The sequence below is a fragment of the Sinohyriopsis cumingii genome, chromosome 11 (assembly GCF_028554795.1).
Source record: "Sinohyriopsis cumingii isolate HCF-2022 chromosome 11, ASM2855479v2, whole genome shotgun sequence".
Lineage (NCBI taxonomy): Eukaryota > Metazoa > Mollusca > Bivalvia > Unionida > Unionidae > Sinohyriopsis > Sinohyriopsis cumingii.
The window spans coordinates 96,598,563-96,617,904 of record NC_142971.1 but is presented as its reverse complement, the minus strand read 5'-3'; the positions used below and the strand labels follow the sequence as shown (position 1 = coordinate 96,617,904).

The 19,342-nt window shown below is 34.7% G+C and overlaps 2 protein-coding genes across 3 annotated transcripts in view; both read right to left on the bottom strand.

Moving 5' to 3' along the window:
* Positions 1 to 1,127: 1,127 nt before the first annotated feature.
* LOC149789069 (uncharacterized) overlaps positions 1,128 to 19,342 on the bottom strand; it is a 119,856-nt gene continuing 101,641 nt past the window's right edge. For both annotated transcript variants that reach the window (XM_089975253.1, XM_089975254.1), the window contains 4 exons: positions 18,842 to 18,918; positions 8,995 to 9,055; positions 7,194 to 7,278; positions 1,128 to 2,609 (listed from right to left, as the gene is read on the bottom strand). In XM_089975253.1, coding sequence (XP_089831379.1) covers positions 2,511 to 2,609; positions 7,194 to 7,278; positions 8,995 to 9,055; positions 18,842 to 18,918 — 322 coding nt within the window. In that variant the 3' untranslated portion in view covers positions 1,128 to 2,510. The remainder of the gene's footprint in view (positions 2,610 to 7,193; positions 7,279 to 8,994; positions 9,056 to 18,841; positions 18,919 to 19,342) is intronic.
* On the bottom strand, positions 11,044 to 13,645 carry LOC149789070 (E3 SUMO-protein ligase ZBED1-like). The gene is made up of 2 exons (XM_089975252.1): positions 13,272 to 13,645; positions 11,044 to 12,774 (listed from the first exon to the last, which is right to left on the bottom strand). Exons 1-2 carry the CDS (start codon positions 13,572 to 13,574, stop codon positions 12,277 to 12,279), a joined length of 801 nt encoding a protein of 266 aa, XP_089831378.1. The 5' UTR covers positions 13,575 to 13,645; the 3' UTR covers positions 11,044 to 12,276.

Below are 19,342 nucleotides of genomic sequence, written 5' to 3'. Positions count from 1 at the left end.
AGTCAATCTTTCACATCCACATGTTAGACCATATTACATATCATGGAAGTATGTCAGGAAGTCAATCTTTCACATCCACATGTTAGACTGAATTATATATCATTGAAGTATGTCAGGAAGTCAATCTTTCACATCCACATGTTAGACCATATTACATATCATGGAGTATGTCAGGAAGTCAATCTTTCACATCCACATGTTAGACCATATTACATATCATTGAAGTATGTCAGGAAGTCAATCTTTCACATCCACATATTAGACCATATTACATATCATGGAGTATGTCAGGAAGTCAATCTTTCACATCCACATGTTAGACCATATTACATATCATGGAAGTATGTCAGGAAGTCAATCTTTTACACCTATATATTAGAGCGTATTACATATCATGGAAGTATTTCAGGAAGTCAATCTTTTACACCTATATATTAGAGCGTATTACATATCATGGAAGTATTTCAGGAAGTCAATCTTTTACACCTATATATTAGAGCGTATTACATATCATGGAAGTATTTCAGGAAGTCAATCTTTTACACCCACATATTAGACCATATTACATATCATGGAAGTATGTCAGGAAGTCAATCTTTTACACCCACATATTAGACCATATTGCATATCATGAAGTATGTCAGAAACTCAATCTTTCACACCCACATATCAGACCATATTACATATCATGGAAGTATTTCAGGAAGTCAATCTTTTACACCCATATATTAGACCATATTGCATATCATGAAGTATGTCAGAAACTCAATCTTTCACACCCACATATCAGACCATATTACATATCATGGATTATGTCAGGAAGTCAATCTTTTACACCCACATATTAGACCATATTGCATATCATGAAGTATGTCAGAAACTCAATCTTTCACACCCACATGTTAGACCATATTACATATCATGGAAGTATGTCAGGAAGTCAATCTTTTACACCTATATATTAGAGCGTATTACATATCATGGAAGTATGTCAGGAAGTCAATCTTTTACACCTATATATTAGAGCGTATTACATATCATGGAAGTATTTCAGGAAGTCAATCTTTTACACCTATATATTAGAGCGTATTACATATCATGGAAGTATTTCAGGAAGTCAATCTTTAACACGCATATATTAGAGCGTATTACATATCATCGAAGTATGTCAGGAAGTCAATCTTTTACACCCATATATTAGAGCATATTACATATCATGGAAGTATGTCAGGAAGTCAATCTTTAACACGCATATATTAGAGCGTATTACATATCATCGAAGTATGTCAGGAAGTCAATCTTTTACACCCATATATTAGAGCATATTACATATCATGTTTTTAAATAAATAATGTGCACAAAGAAAAGTCATCGTATCACCATCTTGCCTGAGGTGTGATAATTGATTTGAGTTAGGTTCTCTGCCAGTTGCAATATTATTTTAAATCTGCATTATATGGTGCATGGTACTTCCATTTATCACTTGCTATTGCAATACATTAGACTAACACAATTTGTTTGCACCTATGTGTTCCCTGGTTAGATCCCTGAAGTTGACACATACAAAGGTCAGTGATAATCAGGACCATAAAGAATGATCCCTGGCCCTTGGGTAAGAAAAAAACCCCGGGCTTCTCCAAGTTTTTGTTTTTTAAAAAAAAACTCTTTTGTAAAATTAAAAAGTGTTGTTTGGCATGGGCCCCCTTACGATATTTCCCTGGTTGCCATCCCCCTTGTCAGCCCTGGTAATAATCCAATCAATATCAGTATACACCAGGTTAACAGGTCTCCACACCCTCCATTAGAGTCATCAATACTACTTGACATAAGCAGAAAACTCAGTTGAATCAATGTAAAAAAAAGTATAATTTTTAATAAAGTAAACTGCCATAAAGTATTGATTGATTAACTGACCGAGTTTAAGCGCACACCTTTACATTTTGTTCTGAGGCAACTGGAGTAAAGTGTCTTGCATAGAGACAAGCCACAAGCTGCTGGTCTGGGCAGAATTCAAAATCCCTATCTTTCTTGTCATGAGCCATTACTGCTGCTATGAAATGGATGAACAAGGTCAATGCACACCTTCCAGTAGTACACAATGTGTTCTCTTTACTAATGCACAATGGTTTATTGAAGCAACTGTAGCTTGTCTTTATCTTATATAGTTTCATCCATAAGCTATATTTAGCAGTTGGATAATTATCCATTCTAAAATAAATAATATTGTAGGATTATGATTTTGCAACAGGTTACAAGCTTCATAATGGTACTTGAAATCTACAGAGCTACATGTATTGTCAGACACCAAATTATGCATATCTGCAATCTAAGATCTTAGCACAGCATATAGGTATCACACAAGCTTATTGTCTTGTACAAAGTCTGCCCCCACCCCTTTCAAATTCCCAAGAATCTGCTATTAGATGCTTGTCAGTTGCTTCTGGAATATCCCTGAGTGAAGAAGCCAATTTTCTGAAGGTCAGTAATAGACTCAAGATGAATGGTCAATGTCACCTTGCTTCACTCTTCATTTCCAGCATTCTCAACAGGAACAAATGTTGCTTATATTTCAGAAACTTCTCAGGTCCTAACAACTCCTCAAAATGAAGCTGAAATAGAAAAAAACACTACTGCCTGATAAAAAATTCCAAAACAACACATTATTTATATAGATTTGTGTTCTAAATTATGTCAGTCTGTACATTTTTCCATGTTGCTTGCAGAAACTAACTTACATGAACATAGAGACATGCACATCTATACATTTATACATGTTATATGTAGGTAACAACTGCAACAAACAATACTGGTCACGCATCATTGTAAATGGCTCTGACAGCTAAACATTTTGTGTCCATAAAAGAAATTGGGCATTACAGCCTCACATGATGATGACATATAAATATTTAAATAAAGTAGATTCCTTCAAAATAACAGTTTTACATTTGATTTTCAAAGTATATCTTTTCTAACGATTTTTTAACTATCTTACCGAGCTTAAAATCCAACAGAACAGAAGTAACTGTCTGTTGAGAACTATTTTCATTTAGGTCCATGCTGAACAAAATTTTACATTGTGGATCCACTTTTCTTAGATTATGGCATTTGAAGAATCATTTCTCCTCCAGAATTTATCACTTGTCTTAGACTGTTAAATTTGAAAAGCACCTGTCCTCCAGAATTTATCACTTGTTCTTGGATTTCATTAACACAAAAAATATACATATTTTACTCTCTATTAGTTGCTTTGTTTTCATTTAATATTACAACACTTTAATTTTACAGGTCATTTTTTAATTTTCAAGAAATATTCTTTGTTCTGTCCTCAGGAAAGGTAACATAAAGAAGCTAAATTTGTAAGATAAATAAGAAATCAAGATTAATACATCAAGTTTATCCCTTTTTCAGCAGAACATAAATGTACTCATATAGAATGTAAAAACCTAATCATTTATCTAACAGTTTTGAAACTAAATACATATTACTGGTAAAGGAAATACATTTTTCTAAAATGTAAATTTTATTTTAAAAAAGGTTGTATAATAAATGAATCTGTTGATCTATGACCAAAAACATTTCCTAATATTTCCTAACATGTCAAGGATGGTAACATATACAACTCATACTATTAACACATTAACCCCTAGCAACGAATTAACGGGGCAGGAGGTAGTAGCTTACTGCCAAGCTCTACAGCATCAATGTCATGCATGATACACTAAAGAGGGTGGTATTATAGAAAGGTAGACAGAAATAGCTCTTCAATGATACCAAATAATCTGGAATATCTTGTTGCACTACAAAATACAGATAAAAACCCTCATTTTTTGGACCCGACCTTTTTCTACCCAAATATTTCCCATGGTCAGAATCCGATTTTGTGTCCAAATTTTAGACTTTTTGGTCTCAGATCTAAGGCAAACCAGTATGAACTGCAAACAGACAGACGAGCCTTTGCAAAAATTGGATAAGATAGGCATTTGGAATAAAGAATGGTCTCAATATAAAAATAATGGCTCCGTTCAGCAAAAAAAAAGAAGAAAAAAAGAGAACTACAAATTTTACCCTTCTGTTCATGTGCGATTCAAATAGCCAATGAAAAACGATGTTTCTAATACAACTAGGCAGTATGTTATTGAAAGATCACTGGGGATTTGGTGTTTTCGGATCTATTCAGAAATAGCTTTCAAAATGCGTTTCCTACTCGATTTTCAGGTGAAAGTGACAAAAACCTCTAGGGACTAATGTGTGAAACTAATTACACACAACCAACAACTAAGGTCTACTTATCAGAACATTTAGCATCTGTTGCTAGTCTCATTAAATAGTCATGTTTCTAATGAAATATTATCAAATACAACAGTGAAGGAATATTACCACAAACTTGAGCTGAAGTCCACTCCTTGTCAGTCACAGTTTTATGTGCTTATACACAGTCAAATAAGGTATAAAACCATGAGTTCCAAAGTCAACATCTATGCAGAGTCAAGATATACATGACGGACTGTGAGCAATCAGTGTGTGACACAGTGGACAGTCAAGATGTACAGAACAGGCTGTCAGCAATCAGTGTGTGACAGTTCTTAGTCAAGATGTACAGAATAGGCTGTCAGCAATCAGTGTATGACAAAGTGGTTAGTCAAGATGTACAGAACAGACTGTCAGCAATCAGTTGTGACACAGTGGTTAGTCAAGATGTACAAAACAGGCTACAGCAAATAGTGTGTGACATTGTGGTTAGTGAAGTCAATGTTTACACAACAGGCTGTCAGTAATCAGTGTGTGACACTGTGGTTAGCCAAGTCAAGGTATACACAACTAACTACCTGCAATCTGTTTGAGACACTGGTTGGGAGCTCTCAGATCATGCAAACATGTTGGCAGGTGCTATTTTCAGTGCTGCCAATAGGCCTGCAGATGACTTCTATTGAAAATGCTGATGTAATTAAATGTGACATTACGAGACAATGTAGAAAGATAACATTACATTGAAGCTCTGAAACAGGGAGAAATCTGTATTCATCAAACTTTCTTAACAATGAAAACAAAAATAGACTTGTCCTAATAGGCATGAAAAGAAATTCTCACTGGACTGACAACACAGTTCACTTGTTGATAACATCCTCAAATGGGGTTTGTTCAGCCATATTCTAGTATGTATTACTATAATGCTAATGAAATCCCAGACCACTTTTAGCAAAATTTACACATTCGATGATAATCAACCTATCAACATGATGGCTGAGTTATTCATACTGTGATATCTGGTTTGGTCTCATTTGCCTCAGTAAATTAAATGGCTATGACAGTAACCTGATTAAGGAGGCAACCCAAAGGGCTAAACAAACACAAACCATGATGACCGACTAAAATATGGAAAGAAGGAAAAGGCTGAGAGGATACCATTTATCCTGACCTACCATCCAGACAACCCTAAAGTAGGTAAAATCATCGGGAAACACTAGCAAATTGTGGAATCATTGGATGCACTAAAGTTTATCCTCCCTAACAAACCTGTAGTCGCCTACCAGAGACCAAAAAACCTCAAGAACATCCTAGTCAGGGCGAAGCTAACGCCAATCACTAATCTAGACCACCCTAATGAATTTGGCCCCTGTGTCGATAAAAGTTGCAAAACCTGTTCACCTATGATAGAAACCAGGACAATTTCGAGGACAGTGACTAGAGAAAAACTAAACATACATGGTCCATACAAGACGTGCAAAACAGAGAAAGTCGTTTATCTCATCACACATGTAAGATATGTAACCTTCAGTATGCTGGAGAAACTGAAAAGCAACACAAAAGGATCAACCTTCATAGATCTGATTGGATGACAAAGAAGCTGTATTGTCTTTTAAATAATTCTCTAAATGTGCCTAATAGCCTATGACTACTATACCACTGAAATATCCAGGATACAATCTGCGCTAACACAAATGTACATAAAATAACAGATGTCGCTATGGCTCATCAATTCTAGGTCAATACAAATATTTTCCAGTATCAGCAACAAGCTGAAATAAACTAGTTGACAAATAATAGAGTTAAAATATTGAATTCCTGTAGAAACAGCCATGTAAAGTTTCACAAAGATAACCATTTTTCTGTCTTATTTGTTTGTCTTGTCTATGTTTTGTATTTGCCATTGAAAAAGACTCATTAAAGAGTCAATAGCACTTAGACCAGCAAGATACTAGTTTTGCACTATTCGTTGTCAGTTTATTGCATATATATATATATATATATATATATATGTGTGTGTGTGTGTGTGTGTGTGTGTGTGTGTGTGTGTGTCAGATATTGGTAAAATAATATAGGATTAAGTTATTCTGTATTGTGTTAATGATAATAAACATAATATGTATGTTGCAAAGATAAACTGAGCCATCCCAAGCATTAAGTCATATCACACTTACAACATTATAAACTGGATGATAATGTAAAAACTATTTGTCATGATTTTAATAATAAACAATGACACAATGAGTTGAACAGAATAAAAAGGTAGTAAACTTAATAAATCTATCAAAAAGTAAGGTCTGTAATAATATTTAGATAATAAAAATTAAATATTTTGATACATAGTAACTTTTATTCTTTTGATGGCTCAATTTAAATTTGAAAATAATGCAAGGTGCTCAGAACCTTGTTTCAGTTTATGGTTTGGTCAGTCACCCCAAATATGTAGATGGGCCAAAGTGAAGCTGAGGAAGTTCATATATATGGCATGATTGACCAGTCTGTATATTGCCATAAAGTCCTTAGCATCTGCAATATTTATTATACCAAACAAGTATTTATCTTTTTACTGGGGGAAGCAATTCAGCAGTCCATATCACATTTCAATGAATGGTCAAGTTACAAAGTATAAAGAAGGAACTTAAATGTATGAGTTATAATAGTCATATGTTCTTGTCATATCACATTAATAATATTATAATATTGTCACGTTTTTGTCATATCACAATAATATTATAATAGTGTCACATGTTTTTGTCATATCATATTAATAATATCATAATATTGTCATATGTGCTTGTCATATCACATTAATAATATTATAATGTCATATGTTCTTGTCATATCACATTAATAATATTATAATAATGTCATATGTTCTTGTCATGTCACATTAATAATATCATAATATTGTCACATGTTCTTGTCATATCACATTATTAATATCTCACCCTTACATCCTGCTCATCAGAAGTAATGGAGAGAATATCCAGAGCAATTTGTAGGTTGTCTGGGCCAATACCTTGTGCCAGCTCCCTTATGTAACAAAAAAAGAATATAACCTTCAACTTGGGCAGTGGTGGTCACTATCCTCGTCACCTATATCTGTGATTTTTGTCTTTATTTCATAATGAAAGTATCATTAAGCTGTATTCTAAATTCTGGTAATCCTCAATCATTGCTATATATCTACAAACCTTCAAGCTAGTGTGTGCATGGAAATTTCATTTTTTCCAAAATGTGGTGTTCAAATCCTGATTAAGTGAGAGAAACTTTATCTGATTCATACATCCAAAATATTTTCATTTCAGTTTAAAATTTAAGAAGAAAACATGATAATAATAAAATATTTTTAATCCAACTGCTGCAGCCTTTCATTCTTCTCACAAAAACACATCCATAAACATGGCAGGAAGGATATAATCCAGCATACATATAAATATATATAAATTAGTTAATGAAACAGAAAAGCAGAAAAATATCTATGCTTTATTCCTTCGAGCACTTTCACATCTATTTATGGCTGCTCATTGTAATATTAATTACGTCAACGTTTTTACAGCAAGATATTAACAACGTTCCTACATATATATCATACTTGTATGCAAAATTCAATTTCTTGTGTTTCAAATGTCATGAAGGTGCATCAATGCATTGATACAATGTAAAATTTGATTCATACAAATTATAATCATTGAAAAATTATTAGATCATTATAATATGAAAATGTATTAGTGTATTGATACAATGTATTAGTGTACTGATACAATGTATTAGCGTATTGATACACTGTATTAGTGTATTGATACAATGCATTAGTGTATTGATAAAATGTATTAGTGCATTGATAAAATGTATTAGTGTATTGATACAATGTATTAGTGTATTGATACAATGCATTAGTGTATTGATACAATGTATTAGTGTATTGATACTAAGTACCAATAATCACGTTTTAATTTTTATAAAGAATTAGCTTGAGTTATTAAGGTCTGGGTGTAATGTACATATGAAATAGAATTCCTTTTCTTCAATTAAAGATTCACTATTAAATACTTTATCAGGGAAAGACTTTGAAAATTCCTCCAGAACAGTTATGTATACCTCTACTGACTTTTAATAACCTGAGTACTTCTGTTTTTGTTTGCTGTCTATGTACTCTCATTCTCTTCCTTAGTTCATTTTTCATCTGACCTATGTAAAAGGCTTCACACTTCACACATATTAATGCATAAGTCATATTTCTTGAATTGCAATTCATGTCATGTTCAATTTTAAATAGCTTACCATTTTATAATTTTACTGAATTTCCTTCTATTATATTTGAACAAGTTCTGCATCTACTGGTACCATATTTGGTTATGTGGGTCTCTCTTTCAAACAAGTCAAACTTGGATCAAGTTAGAATTTGTTTCAAATTTTTGGGTTGTCTCTTAATTATTAACTATTAATAATTCTCCTTTTTTCAAGACATTTTTCATTTTTTCACTACGTTTGAGTAATTGTTCATAAGTTTGTACCATCTGTATGATGTCTGTATTCTGTGGATTTTAGGCTGTAATTAAAGGAATTCCACTTGATGATGGATTGATGGTCTCATGGTTATCTCCCTTGATCAGTCTTTTTCTTTTTGCTTTAAGTATTCCTTGGTTGATAATTTCTTCTGGGTAATTTTACTTCCAAAAATGTATATATAATATTTCATATAAATCATAATTTATTGTTATTGTCACAGACTTCTACTGCACTTACTGCTGAACCTGAACAAGTTGATCCATAGTCAATGTTTCATTGTCTTCTGATGAAACAAGTACTGCAAAAGAGAAGTCGTCACCATCACATCAAAACGAAAAATACAAAACTTTGGATTATAAAAATAACACAAGGATAGAATGTTTGAGAAAAATATCAACAATTTGTGTACATTTCAATGCTAAATAAAATGAAAATTTACCAATTCTTTTCAAAGACTGGTTATTTCATCTTTATCCAAATGCTGAAGCTTGAATTGACTGATTTAGGAGTTAAAGCAGAAAATAAGTTCAATTGAATATGACTTCAATCTATCATGTACTTAAAAGTTAATGAGATTCATGAAAAATGGACTTATACAATGAATGGACATATGTTTAACTTACGCACAAACTTCACTCTCATGGTTTGGGGCCTGAAAAACTAAATCTTTAAGCAAAGTGTTTCTTAAGTAACACTTACCTGGAGAGACCATCTCCAGTCCCTTAAGGTATGTGAGACAACTTTTACAAAACCCGACTGAAAAATTGACTCAATATGTTAGGCAGCAGCACTGAAATGTAATATTTTTTTCTTACCCCAAATACAGTGGAAGCCATGTACTTATGAAACTGTCCAACACCCAGGAAGGTAACCTTTTGCACTATGGCTATAGGTCCCACCAGACTGAGTTGAGCCTTTTAGGATGAAAGATATAAGGTGGAGAAGTATACTTGGATCTCCATTCTACTGCATGGATAATAAGAGTTTCAACAATATGCTTTGTTTGTTGCAACTGTCCTAACTTCGTGAGAAGAGATGCAAAGCAAGTTCATTGGTGTGGGGTTATTTCTGATATGCCGAAAAAAATAAGAGAGAAGATGACTGTTTGGATGTGGAGGCAAACCTACCCATCTGCCGAGGTGTCCTTGTCACCCCCTGTCTCTGACTGAAGAGTTACAATATTAACAAAACCAAAGGGAATAATATGGGTTGATTCATTTGTTCAACTGTTCACTGCATTATTGCCTGTGTTGCCAGTTACACTGGTGCAGCTGGTATAGGTACTTGTAAGGTCAGGTGACTAGTATTGTTGCGACTGTCTTACCATTGTAGCATCTGGGTTTCTAAATAAACCGTCACCCTATAACCAAGTTTTGGGATACATTGAGATATATGATTTATGGAGAGGTAAAAAAAAGAAATAAGAAATGACTAGCAAACTCTAAGAAAGTTTATTTGATTTACAGAAACTGTTTATAATACCAAAAAGTTAACATGGAACATAGAACTGCCATGCTATTGTATAAAAAATCAGTTGAAGTGAAGTCCACCGGAGTGTTTTATTGACTAAATGTCCTTGCAGAATCTTGAGGTTATCAACGAGGTTTACACATGGTTGGTGTATGATTGCATCCAACTCTAACATAATTCTACTAGGCTTACTTTCGTGATCTATACAATGATGTGAGCTGCATATGGTTGTTGGAACCAAGGTGTCATCAGCTACCACCCAGTCTGAAGAATTATTTTCAAGCTCCATTTGACTTGTTAATCCTGTATTCAATAAGTTGGTTTGTTCATTTGTCAATATAGTCCAATCTATTGCTTGGCTCATGGGGGAGTCAGTAACATACTGTTCAAACAATGCAGGGGTATTATTCCTGTCAGGATTGATAAGCAATGTTCATTAATTAATCCGATTTGTACCATTTAGACCAAGATGTTAATCCCTACCAGCTGTAGAGTATGTACTTGGCATTAGGGGTGAAACGATACGCCTGTGCCACGTATCGATACGATACACGATACACAGCCTACGATACGATACATATCGATACATGTATCAAACTGAAAATGGGATTATCACAGTACATTTGATTAATCATGTGAATGTATATGTTGAATGGTATTTTCAAGTTCAAACAGTGTCAAATATGCAATGTATCAGCAGTGAGTCACCTTGTTAACCTGTTATGTATAATGATAACAGAGAAAAAATTGAATCAAGATACAATGTCACGACTACTAACATTGTTGCTCTGTGTAACCAAATAAAATATAACAAAATCTTTGATGTGTTTCTTTATCCTTCATTCAATAAAAATGAAATGTTACAAGTTTTGTGTCTGATTCATCATGCAACAACATACTGGAACAAAATAATATATTAAAAAGTACACGTAACACAAAAATACAACAAAAATTTAAAATGCTTAGGATTAGGAAATCATAATTATGCAACCTTTTCTAAGCTGTATACTTTCCTCCTTTCTTCAGTTCAAGAAAGATCATCTTAGAAAACACAAATGATAAACTTCACTGCAGCAAACACTAATTAATTTCACATAAATTGCCATGTGTGTAATTGAAGTCTATAGATGAATTAAAGAAAGTTCCTAATAACTGAAGATGATATCCTCATCAACTTAAATGCATCTTCCAGCAAATGAATAAATCTTCTTAAGTCACAAACTCAGTGTTCTAAAACTAGCTGACAATTGTGATGACTGTAAATGGCATAAATGAACTGAATTAGATAATTCTGCCTAACAGATGCACAGGACTATTACAAGTTTTGTGTCTGATTCATCATGCAATAACATACTGCAACACAATAACACACTAAAAAGTACATGTAATACAAAAATACAAAATAAATTTAAAATTATTGGGATTCAGAAATAATAATTATGCAGTGTTAAACCTGAGATCTGTTATATCAATCTATATCACACAAACACCCAACTGCAGTGTAAAAACTGAGATCTGTTATATCTATCTACAACACATACAAGCACCCAACTGCAGTGTCAAACCTGAGATCTGCTATATCAATTTACAACTTGCAGGCACCTAACTGCAGTATTGAACCTGAGATCTGCTACATCCATCTTTATCACACAAGCACCCAACTGCAAACAACGTTGAGCCTGAGATCTGTTATATGAATCTATAATACACAACACCTAACTGCAAATAATGTTGAACCTGATATATGCTATATCAGTCTATAACGCGCAAGCACCTAACTGCAAACAGTGTTAAATGTAATTTCACATAAATTGTCATGTGTATTTGAATCCAATAACTGAATTAAAGAAAAGTTCATGATGATTGAAAATGATATCCTCATCAACATAAATGCGTTTTCCAGAAAATGAATGAATCTTCTTAAGTCACAAACTCATTGTTCTAAAACTATCTGGCAATTGTGATGACTCTGTAAAAGGCATAAATGAACTGAATTAGATCATTCTGCATAACATATGCACAAGACTGTCAGACTACTCATCACAACTTTCAAAGTTTCATATTCTTCTTCAAAAAAATCAAAATATCCACATTCTCCCCAGTCAGAGAGGCTCTTTGTGCTGATACAACATCTCCAGCAGTTGAAAAGACTCTTTCAGATGGCACTGATGTTGCTGGAATAGTCAACAACATCTTGGCTAGTTTGGCCAGCAAAGGGAATGATGTTTCGTTGAATTTCCACCACATCAGTGGGTTGTCACCAATATGTATACTAGATGTCTCATTCCTATAACGTGTTATCTCTGTGTCAGCCCTCTGAAAGAGGGACTTTGATGGCTCCACCTTGACCACGTACACATCTCCAAAAAGATCTTCAAGTGCACCCTTTTTCACTGGAGGCTCATCAACTTCAACCTTCGCTGTTGCTGCTGGTCTGTTATCTCGTTCTGTAACTTGTACTGCAGGAAGCTGTGGTAGTGGGGGAAGACTAGATGGTAGTACATGAGTGAGTTTATCAGTCTTCTCTGTCTTCACTACTGTTTCACACTGTAATAAAAATCAAAATTATATAATATGTACTCCTTAAGTTAATACGAATCTCGCAATTTTATGTTAATTAACATTTTAGCATTAATTCACTGGCATTTAATATAAATAAAACAACATGATTTTATCAATATAAGATCAATATTGAATATTAGGAAATATTTGTGTATATGAAGTTATGAACTTCAAACAATGAAGTTATGTAATAGTTCGTGTGTTTGCTCTATGTGTGTGTGTGTGTGTGTGTGTGTGTGTGTCAGTGTTTCAGAAGGAGATGGAGAGAATCGGATGACATAAGAACTTTGAAGGTGACTCTGGGGCATACCAAGATCAGTGGTGCACCTAGGGTAACCTTTGGGGACAAGTGTCCAATTTTAACTACCAAAAGAAATTTCATATATCCTTAAAATCTTGAAAGGGGAATATAATATTATGTTATACTTCAACTGCTGCACGTAGATAACACAATGATACTCATATGTAAATTTTTGACTTACCTCATTGACCTTCACTGTTTGCATGACAATGAAAGCATATATTTGGATCCTTGTAGCATCGTCTACATCAGTTAGAGCCCTAAATATTGGATCTAGGGCACAACTCTGCAACAGAAACTGCTGCGTGTCCTTGTCATTGTATCTTTTGTCTAGGTCTTGGGAGATTGCCACCTTGACTGCCTTCACAAGTGCAGAGTCACTTTCTTGCACTTCCATTGCACTAATAATACGATGTTTAAGAGGAAAAATCATTGATATGGTAGGTGCTGCTTCATCGCACAATATCGTTGTAATGGTTTTCATTGGTTTGAGCAGTTTGAGAATATCCTCTGCATTTGATACATCATCCTCTGATAAAGTGTTTAAGTCCGTCTCCTCTGTCTGATTTCCTTACTTAATAGAGTAGCTACAATGGCAGGCTGCTGCTCTAAAAATCGATCAATCATATCATAAGAACTATTCCAACGTGTCTGGACATCTTGGATAATTTTGTGTTTAGGAAGCTGCAACAGCTCTTGTTTGGATTTCAGCAGGGTAGTAGCAGTTGTACTGCGATGGAAAAACGAGACAATGTGCTAGATCCTCCCAAGAAGGCGTGACATCTGATGAACTTGCAACCCTCTCTGGGTTGCTAGATTTATAGTATGTGCAAAGCACTTGATATGTGGTGTGAACTTTGCCTCTTGAATAGCAACATCCATGTTAGCAGCATTATCTCTTACTATGGGGAGTAACTTGTGGGGCCTTTCCAGTTGCCATTCCTTACTGGCATCGTCTAGTACTGCTCCTATATTTTTACCAGTGTGAGACTCGTGTAAAGGTCTCGTCTGAAGAACAAAGCTTTTCATGCACCATTCCTTATCAACCAAGTGAGCTGTGATTGTTATGTAACTCTCTGTAGCCCTTGAAGTCCAACCATCTGTAGTAATGGCCACTGATTCTGCCTCTGATATGGTGCTTTGCACTTCTTGTCTGGTGTGAAGGTATAGTTCTGGGATAACTTTCTCTGCGAAGTGTGTTCTTGATGGGATGATGTAGCGAGGTTCCAGGGTACGAATCAGATTTCTGAAACCTAGCGAATCAACCACTGAGAAAGGGCGCATATCATGTGCAATAAACATCGCTATATGCTTAGTGATTGTCTGTGATCTTTGCGATTATGGAATTAATGGAGACTGAAAAACTTCAGTCAATCTGAGCTGACCAGTGGTTGTTGGATGTGATGGCTTAGGAGTAGGAGAAACACTGACCTTGGGAGCTGAAATCTTGTCATCTTTAAAAGGAATTCCAATGGCAATGATTGGGTGGTGCCGTTTTAAATGTGTAGACATATTTGTGGTGTTTCCAGTAATCCTAAGAGCTGTAAAACACAGTTTGCAAACACACCTGGACTTGTCTACTTTTCTTACTCCATTCTCATACTCCACAGGATATCCAAAATAGTTCCAGGCCGATGATCTTCTAATCGCAGGTAACTCGAGTTCAATTTTTTCGGCCTTTTGCGTCTGCTCCATTTGACCGGATGTTGGAATCACCTTGGTCACCCCGCTGTTTGTAGTTCATTGCATGAAAGCATCCCAAACGTCTTAGTGATTAAGAATAATCATAAGTTCTATCACCGGTTCCACGCCCATACCGATAGTTTAGCCCAACGCAAAGAGAAAAGAATTGACACTTACATTATTATAATAATTGTAAGAAAAAAAATTTTCCTTCAGAAACTATTATTAATTTATGTCTTTGATTATATTTTTAAATTATGGTATTATTTAAAAAACAAAAAATAATGTAATTTCCTAGTACAAGGAAACTCTTATCTATAGAACTGGTCCGGGTGCGGGAACGGAGATGACTAACTGAATCTCACACGCTATACTTCATGTGTATACAAAACAACTACCGCGACATATTGGTCTAATGAGCTCCTAATTTAATTATCATAACTGCTGAAGATTTAAGTAGCTATTATAAGGTAGATATCGTTTTGTATCGATTCTTCACCTTGTGTATCGATATGTGTATCGAAATGGCAAAAGTATCGATGCATCGATGTATCGATGAATCGTTTCACCCCTACTTGGCATATCCAATAAAGTTCTCTATCTTTCCTAAAGATAGTGCTACTGGAGAGCTATGGATCAGAGTAAATAATTTCTATTAGGTGATAATTAACACAATCTGTATTGTGGTCAGACTGATTAAAATGCTTAGACACCAGGGAATCTTTATCTTCAAGTGGTCTTTTATTCTCACTTAGAATTCCCTTTTTATCTCACCTACATACTGTTTACCAAATTTCATGATGGTGATTAAATAGATGACATTACATGGGACACAGTGTCCCCATAGTTTTGATTTATATTTGAGGTTAGCAATTAACTTTTCAAGATTTATCCATTCTACTGCAGAATCTGCAAGTAATGGTATCACAATGTAACACTTTGTAAGTGCAAGTTTTTCAAGTAAGGCCAGGATGTTTGCTAGAAAACAAAGTTTTAATTTATAGACATTGTTGTTTTCTAAACAAAGTTAGTTTCTGTACCACCATACATAAGACTGCCATGCTATTATAAAATTGTATCAGTTGAAAGAGTGTCCTTAGGTGTATCAAATTGACAACTGATATCTAGTCCCTGTGGGATTATAAGACTATCAATAGGACTGACATATGGATGATGTAAGATTACTTCAGACCGTGACTCAATTTTACATGAAGAGTTTGTTTCTGAGGACCTCAGGGTTCCAACACTAGTATAGATTTCAGCATAGATGAGTACAACTTGAGTCAACTCAATGTACACAGAACCCAATAAACAGGCTTGTGAAATTGAGTCACAGTCTAAAGGCATGATACATCGTCTGTATGTAAATCCTACTGATAACCTTATAATCCCACTGGGACTAGATATCAATTATCTATTGGATACACCTAAAGACACTGTTTCAAATGATAAATTGTAAAATTGTATAATAGAATAGCAATCTTATGTATGGCAGTACAGGAGATGGTAAGTTCTGATCCTTGTATTGAAAGGTTGCCATAGATACTAGATGAAACATTAAGCCCACTGTTTCAACATTACAACTGCTGGGATATCCAAATGGAAACCTGGTGTAGGGGGCTTGTTGAACCACCAACTAAAACTTGTCAGATTGTGGATGCAATTGAAAGTAGACTCTTCCTTAGTCAACTATCACCTGACATTGGAACTGTAGACCAGGCAGGTGTAGAAGACAAGTGAAGAGGACAGAACTCTGACGTGAGTGAACAGTAGATGAATGAGGAGGAGACTTCTTCAGTTCAGGCCTGTAAATCTGACTCATCACACTTCATATTAATATCTAATAATGATGAGGGAGCCAGTTTTGTCATTATTTTGATAAAGGTAGTGATGTGTGACATGCAAAGTAGCTGGAGAAGAATGTCGAGGATGGCTACTCACTACACTTGCTGTTGCTAAGTAAAGGCTCCCTTTGGGTGGCAAAAGTATGAAGATGAGTGGAGACAGCTCTTGGAAACTGAGAAACCAAGCTGGATTTCATATGCCAGAAGCGTCTAGTGACACGATACAGGTTAGACTGATCCATGAGAGTGTGCCTGTATAAACTGCATCAACCGCAGTAAGTGCCTAGCAGCGCTATGTGGGTTAGACTGCTGTATAACTGGATTCATGAAATGGTTTCTTGAGTACTGAGGCACTAAGCTGGGCATCATGTGTAGAAAGTGCCTAGCAGCATTATGCAAATTGTAGAACTGGATAAAATCATTCAGATATGTACCAAGGGTGCCTTAGAATGTCAAGACAGAAAAGTGATAACACTGAAAATTCAGAAGCTTTGTTGAAAATGAAAGAAAGAAGAAGAAAAAAACGGAAATGTATAGATGAAGTATACTTCTCTTCAAAGATGAAACTCCTCCAACTCATTTAAGGTAAAAAGCTACCAAACTGCTTGAATGGATTTTGCAAAGCCTCTCAGTCTGTATTGAACATGCAGTGTTTCCCTTTATGCACATTTGTGCGTCAGGATTGCACACTGGAGAAAATTGATGCACACATTTATTTGCCATGCGTTTTTTTTTTTACGCAAAGGATTCACATAAAGCGATCAGGATGTATTTAATATCCAATGCACTGGACAAGGGTGGCATCGTGTGTACTTCCAGCATAGGCATTGACTGGTTCCCCGCTTTGTTTACTGCCTGCATTGCGCTCCTCTATTCGTAAAGCGGAGTGCAACGCAGGGCACATACGAAATAAGGAACCAGGCTAGCACAGGCAATGTTATGATGGAGTAGCTTCCCCTACTTTCACGAGCTCTTGCATGATTTTCATCGAGCTCAGCAAAATGTCATCCTTATGTTTAACCTCAATGCTTGCTGCACTAGAAAGTGACCTCCAGATTAAAGCATCATGTGCTAAGAATCATTAGCAAAGAAGTGAAAGAAGGAAAACAGAAAAGAATAACTGTGGATCTAACTTTAATGAAAAACTGAGAAACCAATTCCCTTGACTGTAATAAGGCACATCCATTAGGATTACTGGTGTGATTTATGATCACATCATTGCAAGGACTGCAAAAGTGAAAAATCCTTTCATGACAGAGTTTAAGAATTTAAAAAAATCTGCTTTCATTCACCACAAGATATCTAGAGAACACATTATAACCCAAGACATTCTTTCACAACAAAGAAATCAGTAAACTTGCTGAGAAAAATGCGTTTATTTGGATTACAAAGTCAGGGGGTCAATGCAGATTTTGTTGGTTTAACTTTGCTGCAATAAAATAGAGTTCTTAAAGTTCAAGTGTAACTTATTAGAAAAAAGATGAATCATTAGCCTCCTTGATTTTTTGATAAATTTGTTCAAAGATGAAGTACACTGAAACCGATGATAGTACACATTTTATGTCAGGCAGTAAATTAACTGCCATCTGGTTAGAAAAGATTTATTAGGCTTTTTGTATTGGCTTGTATGTAATGTGTTGGTCTATAATATTGCTTCAAAAAGATTATAAAGAGACTGTTAAAAGTATGAGTTTAAAAGAAAAATGAACTAATAAAATGATTCTTTGAATGGACAATGCATTTGATTGTTAACTGTGCATGTTGGTTTATTTGTATGTTTAGAGAGTGAGAGAGAGAGAGTATGCTGCGCAAGTTGCATTCAGGCTAAAAAAATACGCCAGAGGAACATTTGTCAGTACATTTTTGACCCCCCCATTTTTTATTTGACCCCCAGTTATGACACCAAGGTTTTACCACCCTGGGGGATACACTGACATCATAATCGGCATGAGCATAAGCAGTAACTGAAGAATTTATGGAATTTGGTACATGTACTAATCTTGATATCATGGGAAGATCACTCCACCTAAATGCCACCTAGCTGGGCAGATAATGATTTGCTTTTCAGCCTTAAAGTTTTAATCTGAGAGGTTCTGGATTTGGAAATTAGTAGTAGATATCCTAAGATTAGGTAATTATGTAAAGAATAAAATTGTAAAAATATACAACAATAAGCCTCACCCATACACCACAATCAATTACATATGAATGATAATGTGCTAACCTACTAAATCTTTGAGACCTTGTGTGGTTTTCCTCTTGTCAAACGGAGTGAAGTCAGGACCTTCCTTGATAAAGGAACTGAAAAAAATGGTGAGTGTTACAAAAAATAGCTTATTGATTTTTGATTTCATTGGAGATTCAAAACTTTCAAAAACATAGCCTTTTTGGCAAAAATGTTAGGTAAATAAATTAAATGCAATAAAAAAATTGTAATGATTAATATGATACATTTAATACATCAGGAAAAGTGTCCTCAAATTTGGAAGTTAATCTGGGAAAAATTTAAAGCATGCAGCCCTAGAGTGAACAGGAATGATCAAACACTGAAGACTTCATTTATGAATTGTATTCAAATCAATCAGATTTTACTAACTTGTGTGCAAATAGTTTCATTATTCTGTATGTGAATCATGAGTAACATTTCCATATTGTTATGTATATTGTGTTCATTGTTTGTTAATCTTTTTACATTCATCATATGCTCTGGGTTATGTAAAATTGT

Coding starts and splice junctions, on each gene's coding strand:
- LOC149789070 (XM_089975252.1), bottom strand. CDS start 13,574: ATGAAAACCATTACAACGATATTGTGCGATGAAGCAGCACCTACCATA. Junction 12,775..13,271: donor AAACAGTGAAGGTCAATGAG/GTAAGTCAAAAA, acceptor TTTTTATTACAG/TGTGAAACAGTAGTGAAGAC.